The 23,225-nt window shown below is 49.1% G+C and overlaps 1 protein-coding gene across 2 annotated transcripts in view; it reads left to right on the top strand.

Annotated features, from left to right (window-relative positions):
* Mps1 (Monopolar spindle 1) overlaps nucleotides 1–23,225 on the top strand; it is a 104,122-nt gene that overhangs the window by 22,378 nt on the left and 58,519 nt on the right. For both annotated transcript variants that reach the window (XM_068378889.1, XM_068378890.1), the window contains exons 3-4: nucleotides 21,133–21,226; nucleotides 21,626–22,873. In XM_068378889.1, the coding sequence (XP_068234990.1) occupies nucleotides 21,133–21,226; nucleotides 21,626–22,873 (1,342 nt within the window). The remainder of the gene's footprint in view (nucleotides 1–21,132; nucleotides 21,227–21,625; nucleotides 22,874–23,225) is intronic.

Genomic DNA, 23,225 nt, shown 5'->3' with positions numbered 1-23,225 from the left:
GTTGCATAGCAACTTATTTGCTGAAAAGAATACTAAAATATAAAAATAAGTTTTATTACTTACAGAATTATTAAAGAAAAGCTTGAGTATAAGTGAACAAACTAAATGCAGGATAAAATCTAAGGCTGTGAAAAAATTTCCAACTGTAAAAATTCACTGATAACAGACTAAACTGTAAAGACGAGAATCCATGTAATAGAGTAAATTTCCTTTTTAAATATTAAACTTAGCCGGTGAATATATAGATAGCTGACGTCTCCGACAGCCCGACAGATTCCAAAAAACTCGCAAGCGATCGCCATGAAGGTTGCGGGTGTGCCCACCAGCGCCGACTATCGGCCAGATACCGCATATACTTCTCAACCACTCCAGTTCTTCTCTGTCGGTGTCACCGACAACATTGGTTCCGCTCGCTCTAGACCTCGAGTTTTCTACCGAATTGGTGAAGTACTTTGTTTTGGGTTTTATTGGCTTTCGCTGTGTTGGTGTGTTCCTTCAATAAAACTCTTGAAACCTTTTTTGCTTTTTGTTTTTTGTTGATGAACTTGGCTTTCCTTTGGATTTTCTCTGGTTTTTCATAATGGCTGACCCTTCTCCTGTATATCGCAAATGTGCGAAAGATTGTAACAAACGTCTTCCGAAAGCCTCTATCGACCCTCATACTGTTTGTGCTAATTGCCGGGGTAAATCCTGCCAATTAGGAGATCGGTGTGAGGAGTGTATGGTTTTATCGGAATTCGAGCGGTTAGAGTATGAAAAGTATACTCGTAAGCTCGAAAGAGATAGGGTGAGGAGAAGCTCATCTAGATCTTTAGAATTTTCCTCCTCCCATGCCCCTGAACCTAATCCTTCCCCTGTAGTGGTAGTTTCTGAACCCCCTATTAGCCCTCATGAATCTTCAATGCGCGATATGTTTTTAGCTATTCAAGCATGAGGTGAGAAGGTTGAAACCTTAGCCTCGGACAGGAACCAGCTTATATCCGATGTTAAGCTTTTAAAGAGTCAAAGTGGTGAAGTAGAAAATCAAAGTGGTAAAGTGGAAAGTGCGCAAAATGTGTTTAGTGTTGCGACCGAGGGTTCGTCTGTTCGTGCTTGTCACTCCCCTAGTCCGAGACCTCTTTCAGGCTCCCCTGCACCAGGGAGAAGGAATGTCGTAGGACTTAAGGGAGCGAGAGGTGTAAACCGATGTACAGACGTTCCCTCTAAGGTATCAGACGTTTCTCATCAAGAACGTCCTTACCATAAGACGGGGGAGACTAAGTTCTCCTCGTCTTCCGACGATTTGCCGCATAAGAAACCTTGGCGTAAGGTTTCTAGACCCTTAAAACGCAAATCAGTCCATTCAGGACAGGTCCAGTGTCCTGGCTGTAGCCATTGAGGCAGCTCTGACCACTTTCAGTCATCGGATGGCTGTTCACCTGTTAGGCGAAAGCGTGACACGGAGTCCGAGGGTCTCGTTAGGTGCGATGATTTGCATGCACAGACGTTGCCGACGTCACTGCCCGTTCCGACTCCCGTTGACCCGAAGTGGATTGTCCTGCAGGACATGCAGTCTAAACTTTCATCTTTAGTAGAGGTTTACGAGCATGAGCAGGTTCGTAAAGATCCTTTGCTTGCGGTTCGCCAGTCCGACAAGCGTGACTCTGGCCTTCAGCCGCCTAAACGAGTGTTTTCTCGTCCTTATGATGTTAGCGCTAACGTTTTCAGTGCTGTTAAACGCGATTCTGATCGTGTTCCTCATCATTCACGTCAGTCACGTGACGTGGAACCCCTTTTGCCGCAGACTCAAGGTGACGTTCGACAACTGTCGCCGCAGTCTCGAAGTGACGTTCGTCGGCCGACTCCGTTGCCTCGACCTTACGTTGAGCGTCTGTCACCGCAGTCGGGTATTGTTTTTCCTGCTCAGACCCCGCAGTCAATGTAGTCCCGACGTGATGTCGAACGGCAGTCGACTCAAGCTGTTGTTGTTTGTCAGTCACAAGACTTTGTCTTTGCAGCCTCGGCGTGACGTCGTTACCTCAGCTGTTGCTGCGGCTCCATCGCATGTTGACATAGCCTGTCAAGCGTTGCCTCCTCGGCATGTCTCTCCGTATCGCGAGACTCGGCCGTTGTCGGATGAGAAAGTCGTTAATCTCCTTCCAATTGATGTTCCTTTTGGGACTCTTTCGGATGGAGAGGAGCCTAAGGTTGCTCAGCCCTCTCTTGATTTTAAGAAGATCATGCTAATTTTTAAGGACCTTTTCCCTGATCATTTTGTGTTTGCTGCTCCTCGTTCGCCCCCATCGGAGTTCACGCTGGGCCTAGCTTCTTCGACTCCGTCGTTCACAAGTTAGTGCTCTCTCGCTCTTCTAAGAGAGCTTTGCGGTTATTGGGCGACTGGTTAATGACCAGGAGGAATTTGGGGAAGTCAGCTTTTGCTTTTCCCCCTTTCAAACTGGCTTCTCGTGCGAGCGTCTGGTATGACACGGGAGAAGTTCTCGGCTTGGGAGTGCCTGCCTCTGCCCAGGGAGACTTCTCAAGCCTCGTAGACTCTCCCCGTCGTCTGGCCATGAGACGCTCGAAGGTTTGCTGGTCCTCTTCAGACCTAGATCATCTCCTCAAAGGGATTTATCGGGCCTTTAAGGTTTTCAACTTTTTGGATTGGTCGCTGGGAGCCTTGAGTAGGAAAGTCTCGTCAGCGGACCGGGATATCTGTGTTCAGATAATGTCGTGCATGGACAAGGCAATAAGGGATGGCTCTAATGAACTTGCTGCTACGTTCACAGCAGGGGTTCTGAAGAAGAGAGAGACTCTGTGTTCTTTTCTTTCTGCAGGGGTCACTCCTTGTCAGAGGTCAGAACTTCTCTTTGCACCCTTGTCTTTTGCTTTGTTCCCTCAGCAGCTTATTAGAGATATTGCGGCGTCTCTTGTACAGAAGGACACTCATGATTTAATGGCCACGTCTGCTCGTAAGGCTGTACCTTCGTCTTCTCATGTCAGCAGACCATAAGTTTGACACGCCAGCGGCAAGGTTTATCCCGCCTTTTCGTGGCAGAGCTCCCAGTAGGGGAGGCTCTCGTGCCGATAGCAAGTGAGGCAAGAAGAGAGGATCTAAATCCTCCCGTGGCAGAGTCTGACTGCCCACGTCCTCAGACAGCAGTAGGGGCCAGATTGACCAACTTCTGGCAGGCCTGGGAGAAGAGGAGTGCAGATCGGGAGTCTGTTTTGTTGCTAAAGGAGGGTTACAAAATCCCTTTTGTACGAAGACCTCCTCTGGTAAAAGTTCCGATAGACCTCTCTCCCAGGTATCGAGAGGAGACAAAGAGACAGGCGTTACATCTTCAAGTGTCTCTGTTGTTAGAAAAGGGGGCGGTGGTGAAAGTCTCGGACCTTGCAATCCCCAGGTTTTTACAACCGTCTCTTCCTGGTTCCGAAGAACACAGGAGGTTGGAGGCTGGTGCTGGATGTAAGTGCTCTCAACGTGTTTGTTGTAAAAACAAAGTTCACGATGGAGACCACCAAATCCGTTTTGGCAGCAGTCAAAGAGGGCGACTGGATGGTCTCTCTCGACTTGCAGGATGCATACTTCCACATTCCGATACATCCAGACTCTCAACATTTTCTGAGGTTTGTGTACTGGAAGGTGGTGTATCGATTCCGAGCACTGTGCTTCGGCCTCAGCCCTGCTCCTCTTGTTTTTACGAGGCTCATGCGAAATGTAGCGAAGTTCCTATATTTATCGGGGATCAGAGCCTCCCTCTATTTGGACGACTGGTTACTCAGAGCGTCGTCCCGTCATCGCTGTCTGCAGGACCTACAGTGGACTTTGGATCTCGCGAAAGAGTTAGGCCTCTTGGTGAACATGGAGAAGTCACAACTGACTCCATCCCAGACCATTCTCTATTTGGGGATGGAGATACAGAGTCGAGTTTTTCGGGCTTTTCCGTCTGCCAACAGGATCGAGCAGGCTTTGCTCAAAGTCCGTCTCGTGCAGGAGAAAAACCGTTGCTCTGTGAGAAATTGGACGAGCCTCCTAGGGACGCTTTCGTCTCTGGAACAGTTTATCTCGCTAGGGAGACTCAACCTGCGCCCTCTCCAGTTCCACCTAGACTCCCTTTGGAACAAGGAGAAGACTTTAGAGACGGTCTCGATTCCAATCTCCGATCCAGTCAAGACTTGCCTAGCTTGGTGGGAAAGCAATATAAGACTTCGAGAAGGTCTTTCTCTGGCAGTCAAGAACCCAAACCATGTGTTGTTTTCAGACGCATCGGATTTGGGTTGGGGGGCGACTCTGGACAATCTGGAATGCTCGGGTCTTTGGTCCGCAGACCAGAGGAGTCTTCACATAAACTGCAAAGAGCTGTTAGCAGTCCATCTAGCACTAAGGAGTTTCGAGAGTCTGATTCGAAACAAGGTGGTGGAGATGAATGCAGACAATACCACGGCCTTGGCTTGCATCTCGAAGCAAGGAGGCACTCACTCCCACGCTCTTTTCGTCATCGCAAGGGACCTTCTCATTTGGTCAAAAGATCGAAACATCTCTCTTTTGACGAGGTTCGTCCAAGGGAAGTTGAATATCTTGGCGGACTGTCTCAGTCGAAGAGGTCAGGTGGTTCCTATGGAGTGGACTCTCCACAAGGATGTGTGCGAGAGACTTTGGATGACTTGGGGTCAACCCACCATCGATCTCTTTGCGACCTCGTTGACAAAAAGGCTCCCGACTTATTGCTCTCCGGTCCCAGATCCAGAGGCGGCCCACATAGACGCTTTTCTTCTGGACTGGTCTCACCTGGACGTTTATGCCTTTCCACCTTTCAAGATCCTAAACAAGGTGCTGCAGAAGTTCGCCTCTCACGAAGGGACCAGGTTGACGTTGGTTGCTCCCCTCTGGCCCTCGAGAGAGTGGTTCACAGAGGTACTTCTATGGCTGGTAGACGTCCCAAGAAGTCTACCGTTGCGGATGGATCTCTTACGACAGCCTCACGTAAAGAGACTTCATCAAAGCCTCCCCGCGCTTCGTCTAACTGCCTTCAGACTATCGAAAGACTCTCTAGAGCTCGAGGGTTTTCGAAAGAGGCAGCTAGAGCGATCGCGAGGGCTAGAAGATCCTTTACCATCAAGTTCTATCAGTCGAAATGGGAGGTATTTAGAGACTGGTGCAAGTCCTCCTCTATTTCCTCTTCCAAGTGCCTCTGTAGCGCAGATTGCGGATTTTCTGCTTTATATGAGAAACGGTCGCTCCCTCTCTGCATCCACCATTAAAGGCTACAGAAGCATGTTAGCTTCTGTTTTCAGGCATAGAGGTTTGGATCTTTCTAATAACAAAGATCTCCAAGACCTGCTTAAGTCTTTCGAGACTTCCAAGGAGTGTCATATTTCGACTCCTGCTTGGAACTTGGACGTGGTCCTACAGTTCCTTATGTGAGACAGGTTTGAACCGTTAAATTCAGCCTCCCTGAAGGATCTTGCCCTCAAGACACTGTTTTTGGTGAGCTTGGCTTCGGCTAAAAGGGTTAGTGAGATCCATGCTTTTAGCAAGAACATCGGCTTCTCAGCTAATAAAGCAGTATGTTCTCTTCAACTTGGTTTTTTGGCCAAGAATGAACTTCCGTCTCGTCCTTGGCCTAAATCATTTGAAATCCCTAGTCTTTCTGAGATTGTGGGGAATGAAGTTGAAAGAGTGCTGTGCCCCGTTAGAGCTCTTAAATTTTATTTATCCAGAACTAAACCTCTACGAGGTTGTTCAGAGGCTTTTTATGGTGCTCCGTTAAGAAGCCCTCTTTGCCCATGTCTAAGAATGCGTTATCTTATTTTATTAGACTTTTGATTTGGGAGGCACACTCTCATTTAAGTGAGAAGGATCGTAATTTACTTAAAGTCAAGGCTTACGAAGTGAGAGCGATAGCAACTTCGGTAGCGTTTAAGCAAAATAGATCCATTAAAAGTATTATGGACGCGACCTTTTGGAGAAGCAAGTCGGTATTCGCTTCTTATTACTTGAAAGATGTCCAGACTCTTTATGAGGACTGCTACACACTGGGACCATTCGTAGCAGCGAGTGCAGTAGTGGGTGAAGGCTCTACCACTACATTCCCTTAATCCCAATTGAAATTTTTAATCTTTTTTTGGGTTGTACGGGAGACTAAGAAGTCTTTCGCAATCTTTTTGATTTGGCGGGTGGTCAAAATATTGTTTCTTGAGAGCGCCCAGATTAAGGGTATTGATGAGGTCCTGTTATAGGGGTGTTCACTTCTGGATATAGCAGCTCCTGGGAGTCTTTCAGCATCCTAAGAGGATTGCTGGACTTCGTGAGGATAGCGGACTAATGAGGCAGAGTAATCATCAGAGTCAGCTTCCTTACCAGGTACTTATACTTAAATTTGTTTTTTGAATATTTGTCAAAAACTCTTGAGCATATACGCCTTTATTGTTTTAATACTGGTCTCTACCCACCACCATGGGTGTGAATCAGCTATTTATATATTCACCGGCTAAGTTTAATATTTAAAAATGATATTTTCATTATAAAATAAATTTTTGAATACAGTATACTTACCCAGTGAATATATAATATTAAAGGCCCTCCCTTCCTCCCTGATAGAGACCCTACGGACTGAGAAGAACTGGTTTGGTTGAGAAGTATATGCGGTATCTGGCCGATAGTCGGCGCTGGTGGGCATACCCGACAACCTTCATGGCGATCGCTCGCGAGTTTTTGGAATCTGTCGACCGTTGGAGACGTCAGCTACTTATATATTCACCGGGTAAGTATATTCAAAAATTTATTTTATAATGAAAATATATTTCAACATAGCCATTTTTTTTTCACCTAAAAGAAATCCTCTTCATTTTAATTATTAATACAGATGTCCTTTTAACATCACAAACACTAGAACAGCACAAAGGAAGGCTCTCTGTTGAGAAAACTTTGGACAGTATAGTTGTCTGAATCAGAATCACATTGAACTACTCAAATTGGAACAATGTGGTCCTGTCCACAACAAATTACATTTTCATCATGCATATAATGAACCACTTTACCACAGATGCATTACTTGAGCAACAACTTAAACCTTCATTTGGGTTTTGCCAGTGTTACTCTTTATGGTGAATTTATACACACCTTCAAAGTGGAATTCTGTTCAGTGAAGACACCACCATTAATTTGGCCTGTTTAGTACTAGTTTCCCATAAGTAGTTATTTGCTCCTACACAAAATTCAAACCTTATTTGTTCCAACACGGAGTACTTACCTCGAACTACTTTCTTAGGAGTATCTGGGATCTTCTCCCAACCGACCAGAGTTTTGTGTAGTTTATCCTAGTCCAGTTTTCTATGAGGGGTAACCTCAGGTGGAGTGATACACGCCCTGAGGTTAACCCCGGGTCAGAGAGCATGCTTGCTCAGGTATCGATCTTCAGTAAGTTCTCTGGTTGCGTCGCGGTAACATCTCGACGCTCTCTCCTTACCTAGTGCGACCCTTCGTCTCACGCGGTCCCCACGTGGACCCATTGTGTTCATTCTATACCCTTTCCTACCCTTCTCCTCTGTGTTTGTCGTGTAGGGGCAGCTTATGTTCTCCTACAGCCACGTGTCCGGAGTGCGAGTCCTGGAACGAGGTGCAGTGGGAGCGCTTCGGCACCAAGAAGAAGAAGGCGTCCAAGAGGTCACATAGGAAGCCGAGCCTCTCCTCGCCGCTTACTTCTCCCGATGCCTCGTCGGATAGAGCTTCTCAGCCACCTTCCCCTACCCAGAGTAGGGGACGAGGTAAGTCAGTTGTTGGGAAGAGGCCCATTGCTCTTCCCCAGGAGTCTGAGTGGGTGCGGTATAGCACCAAGAAGAAGTAGGCGATGAAGAGGTCGCCTAAGAAGCCAAGCGTCCCTTGCTTCGCCGGGTATCTCGTCTGACCGAGCTTCCCTACCACTTTCCCCTACCCAGAGTAGGGGACGAGGTAAGTCCGTTGCGGGGAATAGGCCCGCGGCCCTTCCCCAAGAGTCTGATCTTCAGGATAGTGGGGTTGTGGGGTCGTTCCAGGCGGGTGAGGGGCCTAAGGGAGGGGCGGGAGTGTGTACGGGAGACGGAGTCCTGGTGCAAGCAGGCCACGTCTCCTCTGATGACCCCATGTGGGGGAAAAATGTCCCTAATTCTTCTCCAGCCTCTTTGGCGTGTTTTTCAGTCACTTCTGCAGCCGAGGGCGCCGCTGAGAAGGAGCTTTCCCCGCCATCGGACCCCATTGCGTGGGTTTCCCCCAAGAGCAGTGAGTGGGTGATGGTTCACCGCGAAAGGCTGCTGGAACTAGCTACGGCGCCGGGCCCTTCAAGTTGTCGTCCGAGGACGAGCACCCCGGATAGATACTCCTCCGGCAGCAGGGGCACCCGACGGAGGGACTCATCATGGCAGGTTCCAGTCGACAGGCGTAAGACCGCGGAGGTTCCGGCTCCATCCGCCCAGCGGACAGAGTTGCCCCTTCGGTCTGGCAGCCGAGTCCTGACCTCCAAAGGCCACGTAGCTCGTCAAGAGCGCAGCCCTCTGTTTTCCTCGACGGGCAGGCCCGCAGATACGAGAACCTCCGGAAGAGATGTTGGACCCAGGACGGAGGCCCCCGTCCTGACGGCGATGCCCGTCCTATCACGGGAACCTCCGCGAGAGCGTCGGTCCAGGACTCCCCCCATGTGTCAGCGCGCCCGTCGGAGGATCTCCCATATGGAGGCACAGAAGAAGTCGTCCCCCTAGGGAGGAATGGGTGCATGTCGCCATCCCACGCAGACACCACCAGGGAGCTTCAGCAGTTCCGGGTACCTCTGGCTGGCTCCCAAGGGCTCGTTCTCCCGCTCCGAAGTACGCCCCCTACAGCAGGCTCTGGCAGACCGGCATAAGTCCGCGAAGGTTCCGACTCCTTCCGCCCAGCGGAGAGTCGCCCCTTTGGTCTGGCAGCCGTGTCCCAGCCTCCAAGACTTGGACAGGCCGGCCAGAACGTGAAAGACAACCAGCAGCCACGAGGAAGCCCGCAGCAGCTTGGTCCTCCATGGGGAGAGACAAGTCCAGGACGGAGGCCTCCGTCCCAGCGGCGATGCCCGTCCTCCATCCAGAACCGCCGAAGTCGTACCATGACAAAGGATGCCTTCACCCCAAGCGGGGCCCCCCGTCATAGGTGCTCCTTCTCAGGCAGAAGGGCATCCGATGGAAGGCTCAGCGGACGAGGCCCCCGCGTACAGAAAAGTACTAGCCCTCAGACGGCACCACAGGCTGGACAAACCGAAGCCCACGACGGATGAGGACTGGCTCTCGGGCCTCAGTAGGTTGGTAGATACCCCCGTGCAGCAGAGGCCCTCACTGGCTGGCTCCCTAGAGCTCCTTCGCCATCCTCGTGGTACGTCTCCTCCAGCAGACCCGATCATCGACGGAAGTCATCGCATCAGGTCTCGGTCGACAGGCATAAGCCCGCGAAGGTTCAGACTTCTCCCGCCCAGCGGAGAGAGTCGCCCCTTCGGACTGGCAGCCTTGTCCCGACCTCCGGTTCTTCGATGGCCCGCCCTGAACGAAGGAACCAACCAGCCAGCACGGGTAAGCCCGCGGCTCCATGGATCTCCGCAGGAACTCCATCCGTCCAGCGGAGGCAGCCGCTGGCTCGACCCGGCATCATGGCATCCATACCCGGTACCACGACAGCTGCATTCAGGCTTCGTGGTCAACCGCTGGTATACCAGGGTACTCACACCCCACAGATTCCCCGGGAGGGGGTAGACCCATGACGGCTACCTCCGTCCCGGTGGCTCCATCCGTGATGGAGCTAGCCGCTCCATTGTCCCGGCCAGCCCCATCCAAGCATTCTAGGTGGCCGCTGACACACCCATGACGGCTACCTCCGTCCCGGCGGCTCCATCCGTGATTTAGCCAGCCGTGCCATTGTCCTGGCCAGCCCCATCCAAGCATCGGAGGCGGCCTCTGACATGGCAGGGTACTTAAACCCCACGGATTTTCCCGGGAGGGGTTAGACCCATGACGGCTACCCCTGTTCCTGACGGCTACCCCTGTTCCTGACGGCTCCACCCGTGACGAAGGCAAAGTGGTTTTCCCCCTAGCGGGTAGAACAGGGCTATTGCCCATCGGATGTAGAAGTTGGCACACGTATCTTTCCCTTGCCTTGCCCTCCGTAGAGGAGCTTCGATTCCACAGTTAGCCTTCAGACCCTCCTACTCAGGCTCCAGGAGAGGGCGTTCAGGCCGCGGCCCTCGAAGGAGATAGGAGGGGAGGCCCCCTACTCCTGCCGACGCCTCAGGTAGGGGATGCCTCAAACGATCTTGGCAAGCATGGTGGGACCACGGAGCGGATCCGTGGACCGTAGCAGTACTAAAGGAGGGGTACAGGCTGCCCTTCCTAGCAGACCCCCACCTCGGATCCCAGATCAACAGGCAGAGTGGTTGGCAGCCAAGGACCCCTTGAGAGTAGCAGCATTGCAGGAAGAAGGCTCGGCAATGCTGGCGAAAGGGACAGTAGAACCAGTCAAGAAACCGGGTCCAGGGTTCTACAGCAGGCTCTTCCTGGTGGAGAAGGCGACAGGGGTCTGGAGCCTGGTCATAGACATTTCAGCCCTCAACAAATTCGTGCGCAACACCAACTTCAAGAGGGCCACTCCGAAGTCGGTCCTAGCGGCCTTGAAGGAGGAGGACTTCATGAGGTCCATAGGCCTCAAAGATGTCTACTTCCAGGTCCCTGTTCATCCCTCCAGCAGGAAGTTCCTAAGGGTAAAATGGAGTACCCAAACGTTGCAGTTCAAAACCCTATGCTTCGGACTGTCGACAGCCGTCAGGGCTTCACGAGGGTCTTCCTAACAGTTTCAGACTGGGCGCACGAACAGGGCGTCCGCCAGATTCGGTACCTAGATGACTGGTTGTTGCTTTCAGCCTCAGAGGAAGTACTGAGTGAACAAGGCGCGAAGCTCCTGCAGTTCTGCAACGTCTTGAGTATCATCATCAACCTGGAGAAGTCCCAGCTGATACCTTCCACCCGGATGACCTACCTCGGGTTGGTCCTAGACTCCCGGTTGGCGAGGGCCTTCCCCTCCGCGGAGAGACTGGACAACCTGGAACAGATACTCTGGCCCTTCCTGTCAGGCCAGCCCAGGAGAGCCAGGGATTGGCAAAGACTGATAGGACTCCCCGCACATGATAGTCCTGGTGTCCCCAGAGACGAAGGAAGTCCTGGATTGGTGGCACGTCAGAACGAACACCCTCAAGGGAATGCCCTTCGCAACTGACCCTCTGGAGATGCTCCTGTTCACGGACGCAACCAAGGAGGGCTGGGGTGCCCATCCTCTCGACAAAACGGCAAAAGGTAAATGGGAAGTCGAGGAGACGAACCTGCACATAAACGTGCTGGAGATGAGGACCGTACAAAGAGCGTGCCTAGAGTTCGTCCATCTACCCCGGGGAAGCACCGTGGCTCCTTGCTTTTTCACGTGGTGGCCTACGTGAAAAAGCAAGGAGGACTGAAGTCGAAGGAACGGTGCAGTCTCACGGTGGAGTTCCTAGAATGGGCCGAAGTGGAACAAATCAATTTTTCAACCACGTGCTCTCTGGGGAAGAGGAACGTCCTGGCCGACGGCCTCAGCAGGATGGGTCAAGTGGTAGGGCCCGAGTGGTCCCTACACCCAGAAGTGGTCAAAACCCTCTTTCTGAAGCAGGGCTCGCTGGTGATAGACCTCTTCGCCACGAGACTAAACGCACAGCTCCCCGTGTTTTGTTTCCCTGTGCCAGATCCAGCAGCAGCATTCGAGGACGCCTTCCAACACCCTTGGGGCAACCTCGACATTAACGACTTCCCACCCTTCATGATGCTCAGACATGTCCTCACAGGGTGAGACGGACGGCCAACCTGTGGGTGACTTTGGTAGCGCCTTGGTAACCAGAGAGAGAGGGGTTCGCGGATCTAAAGGAACTGGCACGCCTTCCACCTGGGCCACTTCCAGACAGACCAGACCTTCTCCGGCAGCCTCACTTCCAGAGGTTCCACAAAAACCCTCGGTTCCTCCGCCTTCACGTGTGGAGGTTATCGAGCGTCTCATGAGAAAGGAAGGATTTCTGTCGAGGACGGCATCAAGGATGTCAGGGTACCTGAGGCGTTCGTCAGTCGAGGTGTACCAGGCGTAGTGGGCTACCTTTTCTAAAGGGTGCTCCTCGAAGAACATCATGCCGTTGGGGGCCTCCATTCACGAGATAGCAGACTTCCTGGTCTATCTCAGGGACGAAGTGGGCACGTCCATCCCAAGTCTTCCTCCTGAAGGACCTAGACCTAGGTGTCTCCAGATATATCTCGACACTCATGAAGAGCTTCGAGCAGTCGTGTTTCCCCCAAGCCGCTAGAGTGCCCCAGGGGGATGTGGCTAGGGTACTGAAGATGCTTTCGGAACCTCCCTTCGAGCCTTTAAAAGACATTCCATACAAGGAGCTCACCCTCAAGGCAGTCTTTCGTTTAGCTCTGGCATCAGCGAAGAGTAGGTGAGACTCATGGCCTGTCGTACGAGATCTCACACTCGAAGGGCTGGCGAGAAGCTACCTTCAGATTCTTACCCTCCTTCGTAGCCAAAACTCAGAATCCAGCTGCTTGGGACCCCAAAGTTGAAGGGTTCTCAGTGCCAGCTATCCCTCGCTTGGACAACCCGAGGGACTTGCTGCTGTGCCCTGTCAGGGCAGTATGGCAGTATTTAGAGAGGACAGCTAGACTTCTTTCCGAGATCAAGAGTCTCTTCATTTTCCTTGGGACTGTGAAGAAGCCAGTCTCCAAAAATACTATCTCCTTCTGGCTAAGGCAAGTGATCGTCAGGCCCTACAGTAGTGCAGGGGTCCCCCTTCCAGGAAAGCCCAGACCCCACGACATTAGGGGTCTAAATACTTCATTGGCGTTTGAGAAAAACATGGCAGTGGGCCAAATCCTGAGGGCAGGTACTTGATCTAGTCAGTTGACCTTTACGGCTTACTACTTGAAGGACTACTCGAGAAAGTCCCTGGAAGGGTTCTCGCTCGGCCCCGTCATTTCCGCGCTCCAAACGGTTTAAAGGTGTAGCCCCAGTGGTAACTGCGGGTAGTAAGTCCAAGAGACACAGGTTCCTTCCTGAGCCCCCTTGTTCTTCCTTCCCCTATTCCCTTACAGGAAATGACTCGGGTAGCTCCCTGAAGCTGCCATGGGATATACTATCATTGGAAGGACATGTCTCCTAGGATTCTTGCAGGATTGAGTTACTTAGCCACTAAGATGGTTTTTTGCGTAGTTTTCCCTATTTTCTCGTGTTTTCCTTGAGGTCAGCAGAACCTAGTCTCCTACCTAGGTTCCTCTTCTATACTCGTCACGGTCTCTAGGTCCTGAAGGACACTCCCACCTCCTAAGGTATAAGTCTCCTAAGAAAGTAGTTCGAGGTAAGTACTCCGTGTTGGAACAAATCACAAATTTTAAGTAATTTGTTTTTTTCCTAACAGTACTTACCTCGAACTACTTTCGGGTAATGGCCCGCCCATCCTACCCCGATTGCCTTGCTGGACTTCATAGATACCTAAGCTATCAAGAACTTACTGGAGATCGAGACCTGAGCAAGCATGCTCTATGACCCGGGGTTAGCCTCAGGGCATGTATCACTCCACCTGAGGTTACCCCTCATAGAAAACGGTACTAGTGTAAACTACACAAAACTCTGGTCGGTTGGGAGGAGATCCCAGATACTCCTAAGAAAGTAGTTCGAGGTAAGTACTGTTAGAAAAAATACAAATTACTTGAAATTTGTGATGTTCTTTACATGTTGTTGGTTTATAATGGAAATAATGTTTCACACCTGTGTGTAGTATCATTCTAAAACAATTGGATTGTTCCAACACGGTTACTTACCTAGAACTACCTTCTTAGGAGTTACTGGTAACTCTACCTAACCGACCAGCTTTTTGCATAGTTTACCCTCTTTCCGTTTTCTAAGGGGTCAACCTCAGGCAGTGTGATATGTGCCCTGAGGCGACCCGGGGTCGGGAAGCGTGCCAGCTCAGGTCGTCGACTCGTCTGTAAGTTTCTGGTCGCGACGTGATCAACATCTCGCCGCGCTCTCTCTTACCTTGTGCGACCCTTTGTGTCCCATTTGATAATATTCTATGCTGTATCATTGTGTATTGAGTTAGTCACTATATTACCATTTTGTTCAACGTCATATTACTGAGGGTTCGGATAAATGGTTTTATAAGTCAGGGAGTACTTGGCGGGAAAAAGGTTGAGAACCCCTGCCTTGGAGAATGAAAAATAATCCCTGTCTCTCAAAGCCTTCATCTTTTGCCACCATTTTTTTTTTTTTTTTGCATGTCCTAGTAAATTTATGCATATAATTTTCGAAATTGGTACCAAATTATCAACTATGTGTAAGATATTTATGTAGCATTGTGAATACAATAGTTATTTTTACATAGCCTGTACTGTATGTGCTTCATATATTTCAATCTTTTTTCAATATTAAACTTACCCGATAATCATGTAGCTGTCAACTCCGTTGCCCGACAGAAATCTAAGGAGGGATACGCCAGCTATCACAATACTAGAAGGGGGTGTACTAACAGCGCCACCTGTGGCCAGGTACTCAAGTACTTCTTGTTGACACCTCCTCAATTATTCCTCTGTCGTGCCTCCGGCTAGACGTTCTGGGATACGCTCATGGTCTTCGAGTTTATTCTCGCTTATTTGGTGATGTATTCTCTTTGATTTACGGCTGTCGCATTACTGGAAACCTTCTGATATTAGCTAGATAGCTTTTATTTAATTCAGTTTAACGGTTAACGAATTTTTGCTTGTTTTTTTGGATCTCCCTTTGACTTCTCTTGAAAACAAAATGTCTGACATTTCGCAAGCCCCCTCCCATAGACGTTGTAGGTCTTGCAATAGACGTATTCCGAAGGTCTCGGTAGATCCTCACACCGCTTGTTCTGACTGTAGGGACAGACCCTGTCAGTTAGAAAATCGATGTGAGGAATGCGCCGGTCTTTCGGAATTGGATTTTGTCCGACTTTTAAAGTATTCTTCTAAGTTAGAGAGAATTAGAGCTAGGAGGAGTTCTTCTCACTCTTCTTTATTTTCCTCATCTCATGATCCTCTTCCTGATCCTACCCCTGTAGTGGCTACCCCCGATCCTACTGTGTGCCCTCCGCCTGATATGTCAGTGGTTTTACGTGCTATTCAGGCTTTAGGCGATAAGGTAGAGTCAGTGGTAAGTGACCATAAGTCTCTGATGGCCGAAGTGAAAGAGTTGAAGGCCAAGAGTGCAGTGGGTGAAGTTAGTGCCAGTGCTGTGACGAGTGCTAGTGTCGGTGCAGTGCCTTGTACTAGTGTTAGTGCCAGTGTGGTGCGTGGGGATTTTTCTGTGCGAGCCAGTCGTTCTCCCAGTCCGGGACCTCTTGCAAGCTCCCAAGCCCAGGGGAGAAGCAATGTCGAAGGGCATAAGGGTTCGGCAGGCCTTGTTAGGCGCACAGAATCATCCTCAGTGGTTGCGGGCGTGTCTACCACAGACCGTCACTCCCACTTGCAGACGATTGAGCCCGTCTTCCGCTCGTCCGCTGATCTTCTCTCGGGGAAGAATCGTTGGTCTCAGGTCTCTAGACCTCTTAAACGCAGAGTCCAACCCACGAGTGCTCAGCCAGGTTGCAGTCGTTGGCTCAGCTCTGACTCGCCTCAGTCTTCTAGCGATTGTACTCCGCCCAAGAGGAGTAAGGTACAACAGAGCTGCACCGGTGGTGCAACCACTGTTATGGCTTTACCTCAGTCTGCTACTGTCTCTGCTGATCCCAAGTGGTCTATGCTTCAGTCCATGCAAGCTCAGCTTTCGGACCTGATGCGTGAGTGTCGTGCTGAGAGTGCTGCACCTCCTGCACCTGTGGTGCACCTATCTCCTGCACCGGTTCAGCCTGTGCTGCACCCTCCTGCACCGGTGGTGCACCAACCTCCTGCACCCGTTCAGCCTGTGCTGCACCCGCCTGCACCGGTGGTGCACCAACCTCCTGCACCCGTTCAGCCTGTGCTGCACCCGCCTGCACCGGTGGTGCACCAACCTCCTGCACCCGTTCAGCCTTTGCTGCACCCGCCTGCACCGGTGGTGCACCAGCCTCCTGCACTGGTTCAGCCTGTGCTGCACCCGCCTGCACTCGCTGCACCCAGTCGCAGCTCCATCTGCCAGGCGTACGATGTTGAACCTCTTCCACCTGTGAGTCAGTCTGCTCAGCTGCTGCACCGAGCTCTACCCGTGCACCCTGATCCTGCTACTCAGACATCTCTGCTTGCTGGAACTTTACCTTGTTCTGCACAGCCTCGATCTATTCACGCTTCACTCATACCACAGGAACAGGAACTGGCTGCACCTCCTCCTTCCACCTCTGTTGTTGTTCCTGCTCGTTCTGACTCTGCGGTTCAGCATTCGTATCCGATCCCGTCGCCTCTTTCTGGGGTTGAGATTTCGGATGATGAGGAAGCACACCTTGATCCCTCTTCGGATGTGGACGACTCCAGACCCTCTCCACAGTCTCTTGATTTTCGCAAGGTCTTGGCTCTTCTCAGGGAGGTTTATCCAGACCATTTTGTCTCAGCTATACCCCGCTCTCCACCTTCTGAGTTTTCGCTGGGAGTGCAACAAGCTCAGTCTTCCTATACCAAGCTTGTCCTAGCTAGATCCTCCAAGAGGGCTTTTAGGATCCTAGGGGAATGGCTGCAGTCTAAGCAACTTCTTGGCAAGACTTCCTTCATGTTCCCTCCAACGAAGCTCACTTCGAAAGCGAGCGTTTGGTATGCCACAGGGGAAGCACCAGGCTTGGGAATACCTGCCTCTGCCCAGGCTGACTTCTCAAGTCTGGTAGACTCGCCTCGAAGATCTGCTATGAGACGCTCAAAAGTGTGTTGGACCTTTTCGGACTTGGATCACTTGCTTAAAGGAGTGTTTAGAGCGTTTGAAATGTTTAATTTTCTAGACTGGTGCCTGGGGGCCCTCAGCAAGAAAACCTCCCATACGGACAAAGATTCTGCCATGCTGTTAATGTCCTGTATGGATAAGGCCATCAGAGACGGATCGGGCGAGCTAGCGTCCTTATTCGTGTCAGGGGTTTTGAAGAAAAGGGAACAGCTGTGTTCTTTCCTTTCCGCCAGCATTACCCCTTGCCAACGTTCACAACTTCTGTTTGCTCCTCTTTCGAAGTTTATTTTTCCCGAAGAGCTCATTAAAGATTTGTCGGCTGCTTTGATTCAGAAAGACACGCACGATCTTGTGGCTTCTTCGGCTCGTAAGTCTAAGGCTTCCACCTCAGCCCCTAAGACTTACCGCTCCCCAGTGACTGATACTCCTGCGACTAGATTCATACCGCCCTTTCGTGGTAGAGCCCCCAGCCGAGGAAGCTCCCGTCCAGACTCTTACAGAGGCAAGTCCAGGAAAGGATCCAAGCCATCCAAAGGAAAACACTGACTCTCCGATTCTCCAGACGACAGTAGGAGCCAGACTCAAGACCTTCTGGCGAGCTTGGGAGATGAGAGGTGCAGACGCACAGTCTGTCAGTTGGCTGAGGTTCGGTTACAGGATTCCATTCTTCCTTCAACCACCTCTGACCACTTCGCCCATCAACCTCTCTCCCAACTACAAAGAGGAGGACAAGAGGCTAGCTTTGCACCAGGAGGTGTCGCTTCTTGTGCAGAAGAAGGCTGTGGTTGTAGTCCGGGACCATCAATCCCCGGGCTTCTACAACCGCCTCTTTCTTGTGGCCAAGAAGACAGGAGGTTGGAGACCTGTCCTGGACGTCAGCGCTCTCAACGAGTATGTCACCAAGCTGACGTTCACGATGGAGACGACCAAGTCGGTCTTAGCAGCGGTCAGACAGGAGGACTGGATGGTCTCATTGGACTTGAAAGATGCTTATTTTCACGTTCCGATTCATCCAGACTCCCAACCTTTCCTAAGATTCGTTTTCGGAAAGGTCGTCTACCAATTCCAAGCCCTGTGTTTTGGCCTAAGCACAGCTCCTATGGTCTTTACCCTTCTGATGAGGAATGTAGCCAAGTTCCTTCACTTGTCAAACATCAGAGCCTCCCTCTACCTAGACGACTGGCTGTTGAGAGCCTCCTCGAGTCGTCGTTGTCTGGAGAATCTTCATTGGACTTTAGACCTTATCAGAGACCTGGGTCTATTAGTCAATTTGGAAAAATCTCAACTCATTCCCTCACAATCCATCGTGTATCTGGGAATGGAAATTCAGAGTCAGAGTTTTCGGGCTTTTCCATCGGCCCCCAGGATAAGCCAAGCCCTAGAGTGCATCATGAGCATGCTGAAGAGGAACAGTTGCTCAGTGAGACAGTGGATGAGCCTCACAGGGACTCTCTCGTCCCTAGCCCTGTTTGTCGAGCTGGGCAGACTCCACCTCCGCCCTCTTCAATTCCACCTTGCAGCTCATTGGGACAAGAGTTCTACCCTGGAAGCAATCTCTATCCCTATCAACCAAGAGATGAAGACCACTCTCCTGTGGTGGAAGCACAACCTTCTTCTCAGAGAGGGTCTATCCTTGGCCATTCAGACCCCCAATCTTCATCTCTTCTCAGATGCATCGGACTCGGGCTGGGGTGCAACCTTGGACGGAAAGGAATGCTCCGGAATGTGGAACGAGGAACAACGATCTCTCCACATCAACTGCAAGGAACTGCTGGCAGTTCATCTAGCCCTGTTGAACTTCAAGTCCCTCCTGCTAGGCAAAGTGGTGGAGGTGAACTCGGACAACACCACAGCCTTGGCTTACATCTCCAAGCAAGGGGGGACCCATTCGAGGAGCCTTTACGAGATCGCAAGGGACCTCCTCATTTGGTCAAGAAGTCGAAACCTCTCTCTAGTCACGAGGTTCATCCAGGGCAATATGAACGTGTCAGCAGATCGTCTGAGCAGAAGGAATCAGGTCATTCCCACGGAATGGACCCTCCACAAGAGTGTGTGCAACAGACTTTGGACCTTGTGGGGTCAACCTACCATAGATCTGTTTGCCACCTCCATGACCAAGAGACTTCCTCTGTTTTGTTCTCCTGTTCCAGACCCTGCAGCAGTTCATGTGGATGCCTTTCTACTGAACTGGTCCCATCTCGACCTGTACGCATTCCCTCCGTTCAAGATAATCAACAAGGTTCTGCAGAAATTCGTCTCGCACGAAGGGACACGGCTGACGCTGGTTGCTCCCCTTTGGCCTGCAAGAGAATGGTTCACAGAGGTACTACAATGGCTAGTAGACTTCCCCAGGACTCTACCTCTAAGAGTGGACCTTCTACGTCAACCTCACGTAGACAGGTTACATCCAAACCTCCACGCTCTTCAACTGACTGCCTTCAGACTGTCGAAAGATTCGCTAGAGCTCGAGGCTTTTCGAAGGAGGCAGCCAGGGCTATTGCCAGAGCAAGGAGGGTTTCCACTCGTAGGGTCTACCAGTCTAAGTGGGAGGTCTTCCGAAGCTGGTGTAGAGCCAATTCAATATCCTCTACCAATACCTCTGTGACCCAAATAGCTGACTTCCTGCTTCATCTTAGAAATGAGAGATCCCTTTCAGCTCCTACGATTAAGGGATATAGGAGTATGTTGGCCTCAGTTCTCCGCCATAGAGGTTTGGACCTGTCTTCCAACAAGGACCTTCAAGACATTCTTAAGTCTTTTGAGACGTCTAAAGATCGTCGTCTTTCCACTCCAGGCTGGAATTTAGACGTAGTCTTAAGGTTCCTTATGACATCTAGGTTCGAACCTCTCCAGTCAGCTTCATTCAAGGACCTTACCCTCAAGACTCTTTTTCTCGTTTGCCTGGCAACAGCTAAAAGAGTCAGTGAGGTTCATGCCTTCAGCAAGAACATTGGTTTCACGACCGAGTCTGCTACATGTTCTTTCCAGCTTGGATTCCTAGCGAAGAACGAGCTTCCTTCACGTCCTTGGACTAGATCGTTCGAGATACCTAGCCTTTCCAACATGGTAGGTAACGAACTTGAGAGAGTTCTTTGCCCTGTCAGAGCTCTCAAATATTATCTAAAGAGGTCTAAACCTCTCCGAGGACAGTCAGAAGCCTTATGGTGTGCCATCAAGAAACCCTCGAGACCCATGTCCAAGAATGGGCTTTCGTATTATATAAGGCTTCTGATCAGAGAAGCACATTCTCACTTAAAGGAGGAAGACCTTGCATTGCTGAAGGTAAGGACCCACGAAGTAAGAGCCGTAGCTACTTCGATGGCCTTTAATAAAAACCGTTCTCTGCAGAGTGTAATGGATGCAACCTATTGGAGGAGCAAGTCAGTGTTTGCATCTTTTTATCTGAAAGATGTCCAGTCTCTTTACGAGAACTGCTACACCCTGGGACCATTCGTAGCAGCGAGTGCAGTAGTAGGTGAGGGCTCAGCCACTACATTCCCTTAATCCCATAACCTTTTTAACTTTTCTCTTGAATTCTTTTGTTGTTTTTATGGTTGTTACGGTAGGCTAAGAAGCCTTCCGCATCCTTTTGATTTGGCGGGTGGTCAATTCATTCTTGAGAAGCGCCTGGGTTAAAGGTTGTGTAGAGGTCCTTTAGTAGGGGTTGCAACCCTATATACTTTAGCACCTTGGGTTGATTCAGCCTCCAAGAGGAACGCTGCGCTCAGTAAGGAAGACGAACTTAAAAAAGAGGCAGAGTAACGGTTCAATTCGACTTCCTTACCAGGTACTTATTATTTCATTTGTTATTAGAGATAACTGTTATATGAAATGTGGGGATACTTGGCTATCCTTTAATCTTGTTCACTGGTTTTCACCCACCCCCCTGGGTGCGAATCAGCTACATGATTATCGGGTAAGTTTAATATTGAAAAATGTTATTTTCATTAGTAAAATAAATTTTTGAATATACTTACCCGATAATCATGATTTAATTGACCCTCCCTTCCTCCCCATAAAGAACCAGTGGGATCGAGGAATAATTGAGGAGGTGTCAACAAGAAGTACTTGAGTACCTGGCCACAGGTGGCGCTGTTAGTACACCCCCTTCTAGTATTGTGATAGCTGGCGTATCCCTCCTTAGATTTCTGTCGGGCAACGGAGTTGACAGCTACATGATTATCGGGTAAGTATATTCAAAAATTTATTTTACTAATGAAAATAACATTTTTCAGTAAATTTGGGCTGCCCAATAGATCTTTATCAAGACATAGAGTAAGTAATCAAGACCGGGCAAATTCTACATCCCCTGAAGAACAAATAACCAAGGTTTGTATTTCCTATAGTGTAAATTTGTATAGTATGCTGGGGTGTAAGTGAAAGCAATGCCTCCTTAATTGCTAATTATAAGAGAAGATAATGAAAGGATGTACATTTTCTCTCTCTCTCTCTCTCTCTCTCTCTCTCTCTCTCTCTCTCTCTCTCTCTCTCTCTCTCTCTCTCTCTCTCTCTCTCTCTCTCTCTCTCCAGTGTATTTTACTAGTGAAACATATCTTTGTTTTGGGATGTACTGTTGTCATCATATTTTTTTGATTAATTATAGCAATAAATGTTCATTGGTATTGACTTAAGGAAATTATAATTGGTGCAAAGGTAGAAGTTTTCTCCCAAGAAATTGTATTGCTTCAGTTTACTCATTTGTAATTCACCTGTACTTTTTCTTTTCAGTCCAACACCAGTGAACTCAGGTCTTATATGTCAACAAGTAAAGTTGCTGAGGCAAAGAGTAGCTATACCGTTTCAAATGGTGTGGAGAATGCAGGTGTTTCAAGCAATCATAAAGGATTACATCCAGAAAATTGCCCAAATGCTAATACAAATTGGCACACAAAACAAGAGTCTGATGTATCTGATAAAAAAATGCAGCGTTCTGTCTCAACACCAGACTTGAAAAGTAAATATTTGATTAAAGTGTCAACAAGTGCCAGAGTTGATAACAATTTGGCTAATTTTTCATCCATCAGTTCTTCATCTGAAAATCTAAAACAAGTTCAGAGTGGCCATGTAGATAAGGAGAACAAGAAAAATGGCATCTTCTTAAGTACCATCGATGAATGTAAAAAGAACACTCTGAAGCTGGCAAGCAAACCTCCTTGTCTAGTAAGATCCCTACAAATTAAAAATGAAACCAAGGAAGAAAACTCAAAGATGGACCACCAATGTAATCTTGTAACAAAGAGAGAACTTTCCCTTTCTAGTAGAGACTTTGGTAGTGATATTCGGCCTTCAAAGGTAGCCAATACTTGTCCTTCACCTGTTACATTGTCAACTAATGTGTCAGAGGTTTCTTCCAGCACACAGCAAAATGCTGGGATTGACGTCAAAAGAATATTTAGTGTTGGCCAGCAGATAAGGAAGGCTTCTCCAAATACCCCATTAGCTGACCATCATAAGGTGAGGTCTTCAAGTACCTCTGCAACTAATTTGACAGGTCTGAATATCAGAGAATCTTCTCGATCTGTGCCAAAATACCAATTTCTTCAAACTTCAGATGTAGTGCAAGAGAATAGTGTTGGCCAGCAGATAAGGAAGGCTTCTCCAAATACCCCATTAGCTGACCATCATAAGGTGATGTCTTCAAGTACCTCTGCAACTAATTTGACAGGTCTGAATATCAGAGAATCTTCTCGATCTGTGCCAAAATACCAATTTCTTCAAACTTCAGATGTAGTGCAAGAGAATAGTGCATCTTCACAGCAGGCCACTGATTGTGGTTATATTTCAGGCAACTTGAATAACAACAACAACACTCCAGGCACTAAAGAAATAAATTTAAAACCACCTAGTAGCACCCCAAATATCAGAATACCAACCCTAAATCAGAAACTTGAGAAGTTTGATCATCTAGAAGTTAATGGGCACAAGTTCATGAAATTAAGACTTCTTGGTAGAGGAGGTTCTAGTAAAGTTTATGAGGTAAGTTTATTTTGTTTAAATTTCTGCCTCCCATTTGCTTATTTGCCACATGATTTGGTTGATTTCCATTAGTAATTGATGCCTTTTTATGTTCTTTTGTTTAGTTTCACGCATGACTAAAAGGTGTTGTAATTTTATTTCCATAAGACTGCCTTCACAGAGACAAACCTCTGTTTTACACAAGACATGTCTTTAAACTGGCATTTGTTCCCACACTAACAAACCTTACATTATTTATGTAACAGCCAGCCATATCTACTCAAGGATCAATGAACCACATCAATTTTTTTTCTTTTGGCTTGTAGAGAACGGATGTTTCCCCTCTCTCCTCCTTCAGGCTTAGATTCAGACA

This window comes from Palaemon carinicauda, chromosome 8 (genome assembly GCF_036898095.1).
Source record: "Palaemon carinicauda isolate YSFRI2023 chromosome 8, ASM3689809v2, whole genome shotgun sequence".
Lineage (NCBI taxonomy): Eukaryota > Metazoa > Arthropoda > Malacostraca > Decapoda > Palaemonidae > Palaemon > Palaemon carinicauda.
This window is presented reverse-complemented; position numbering and strand designations above follow the sequence as displayed.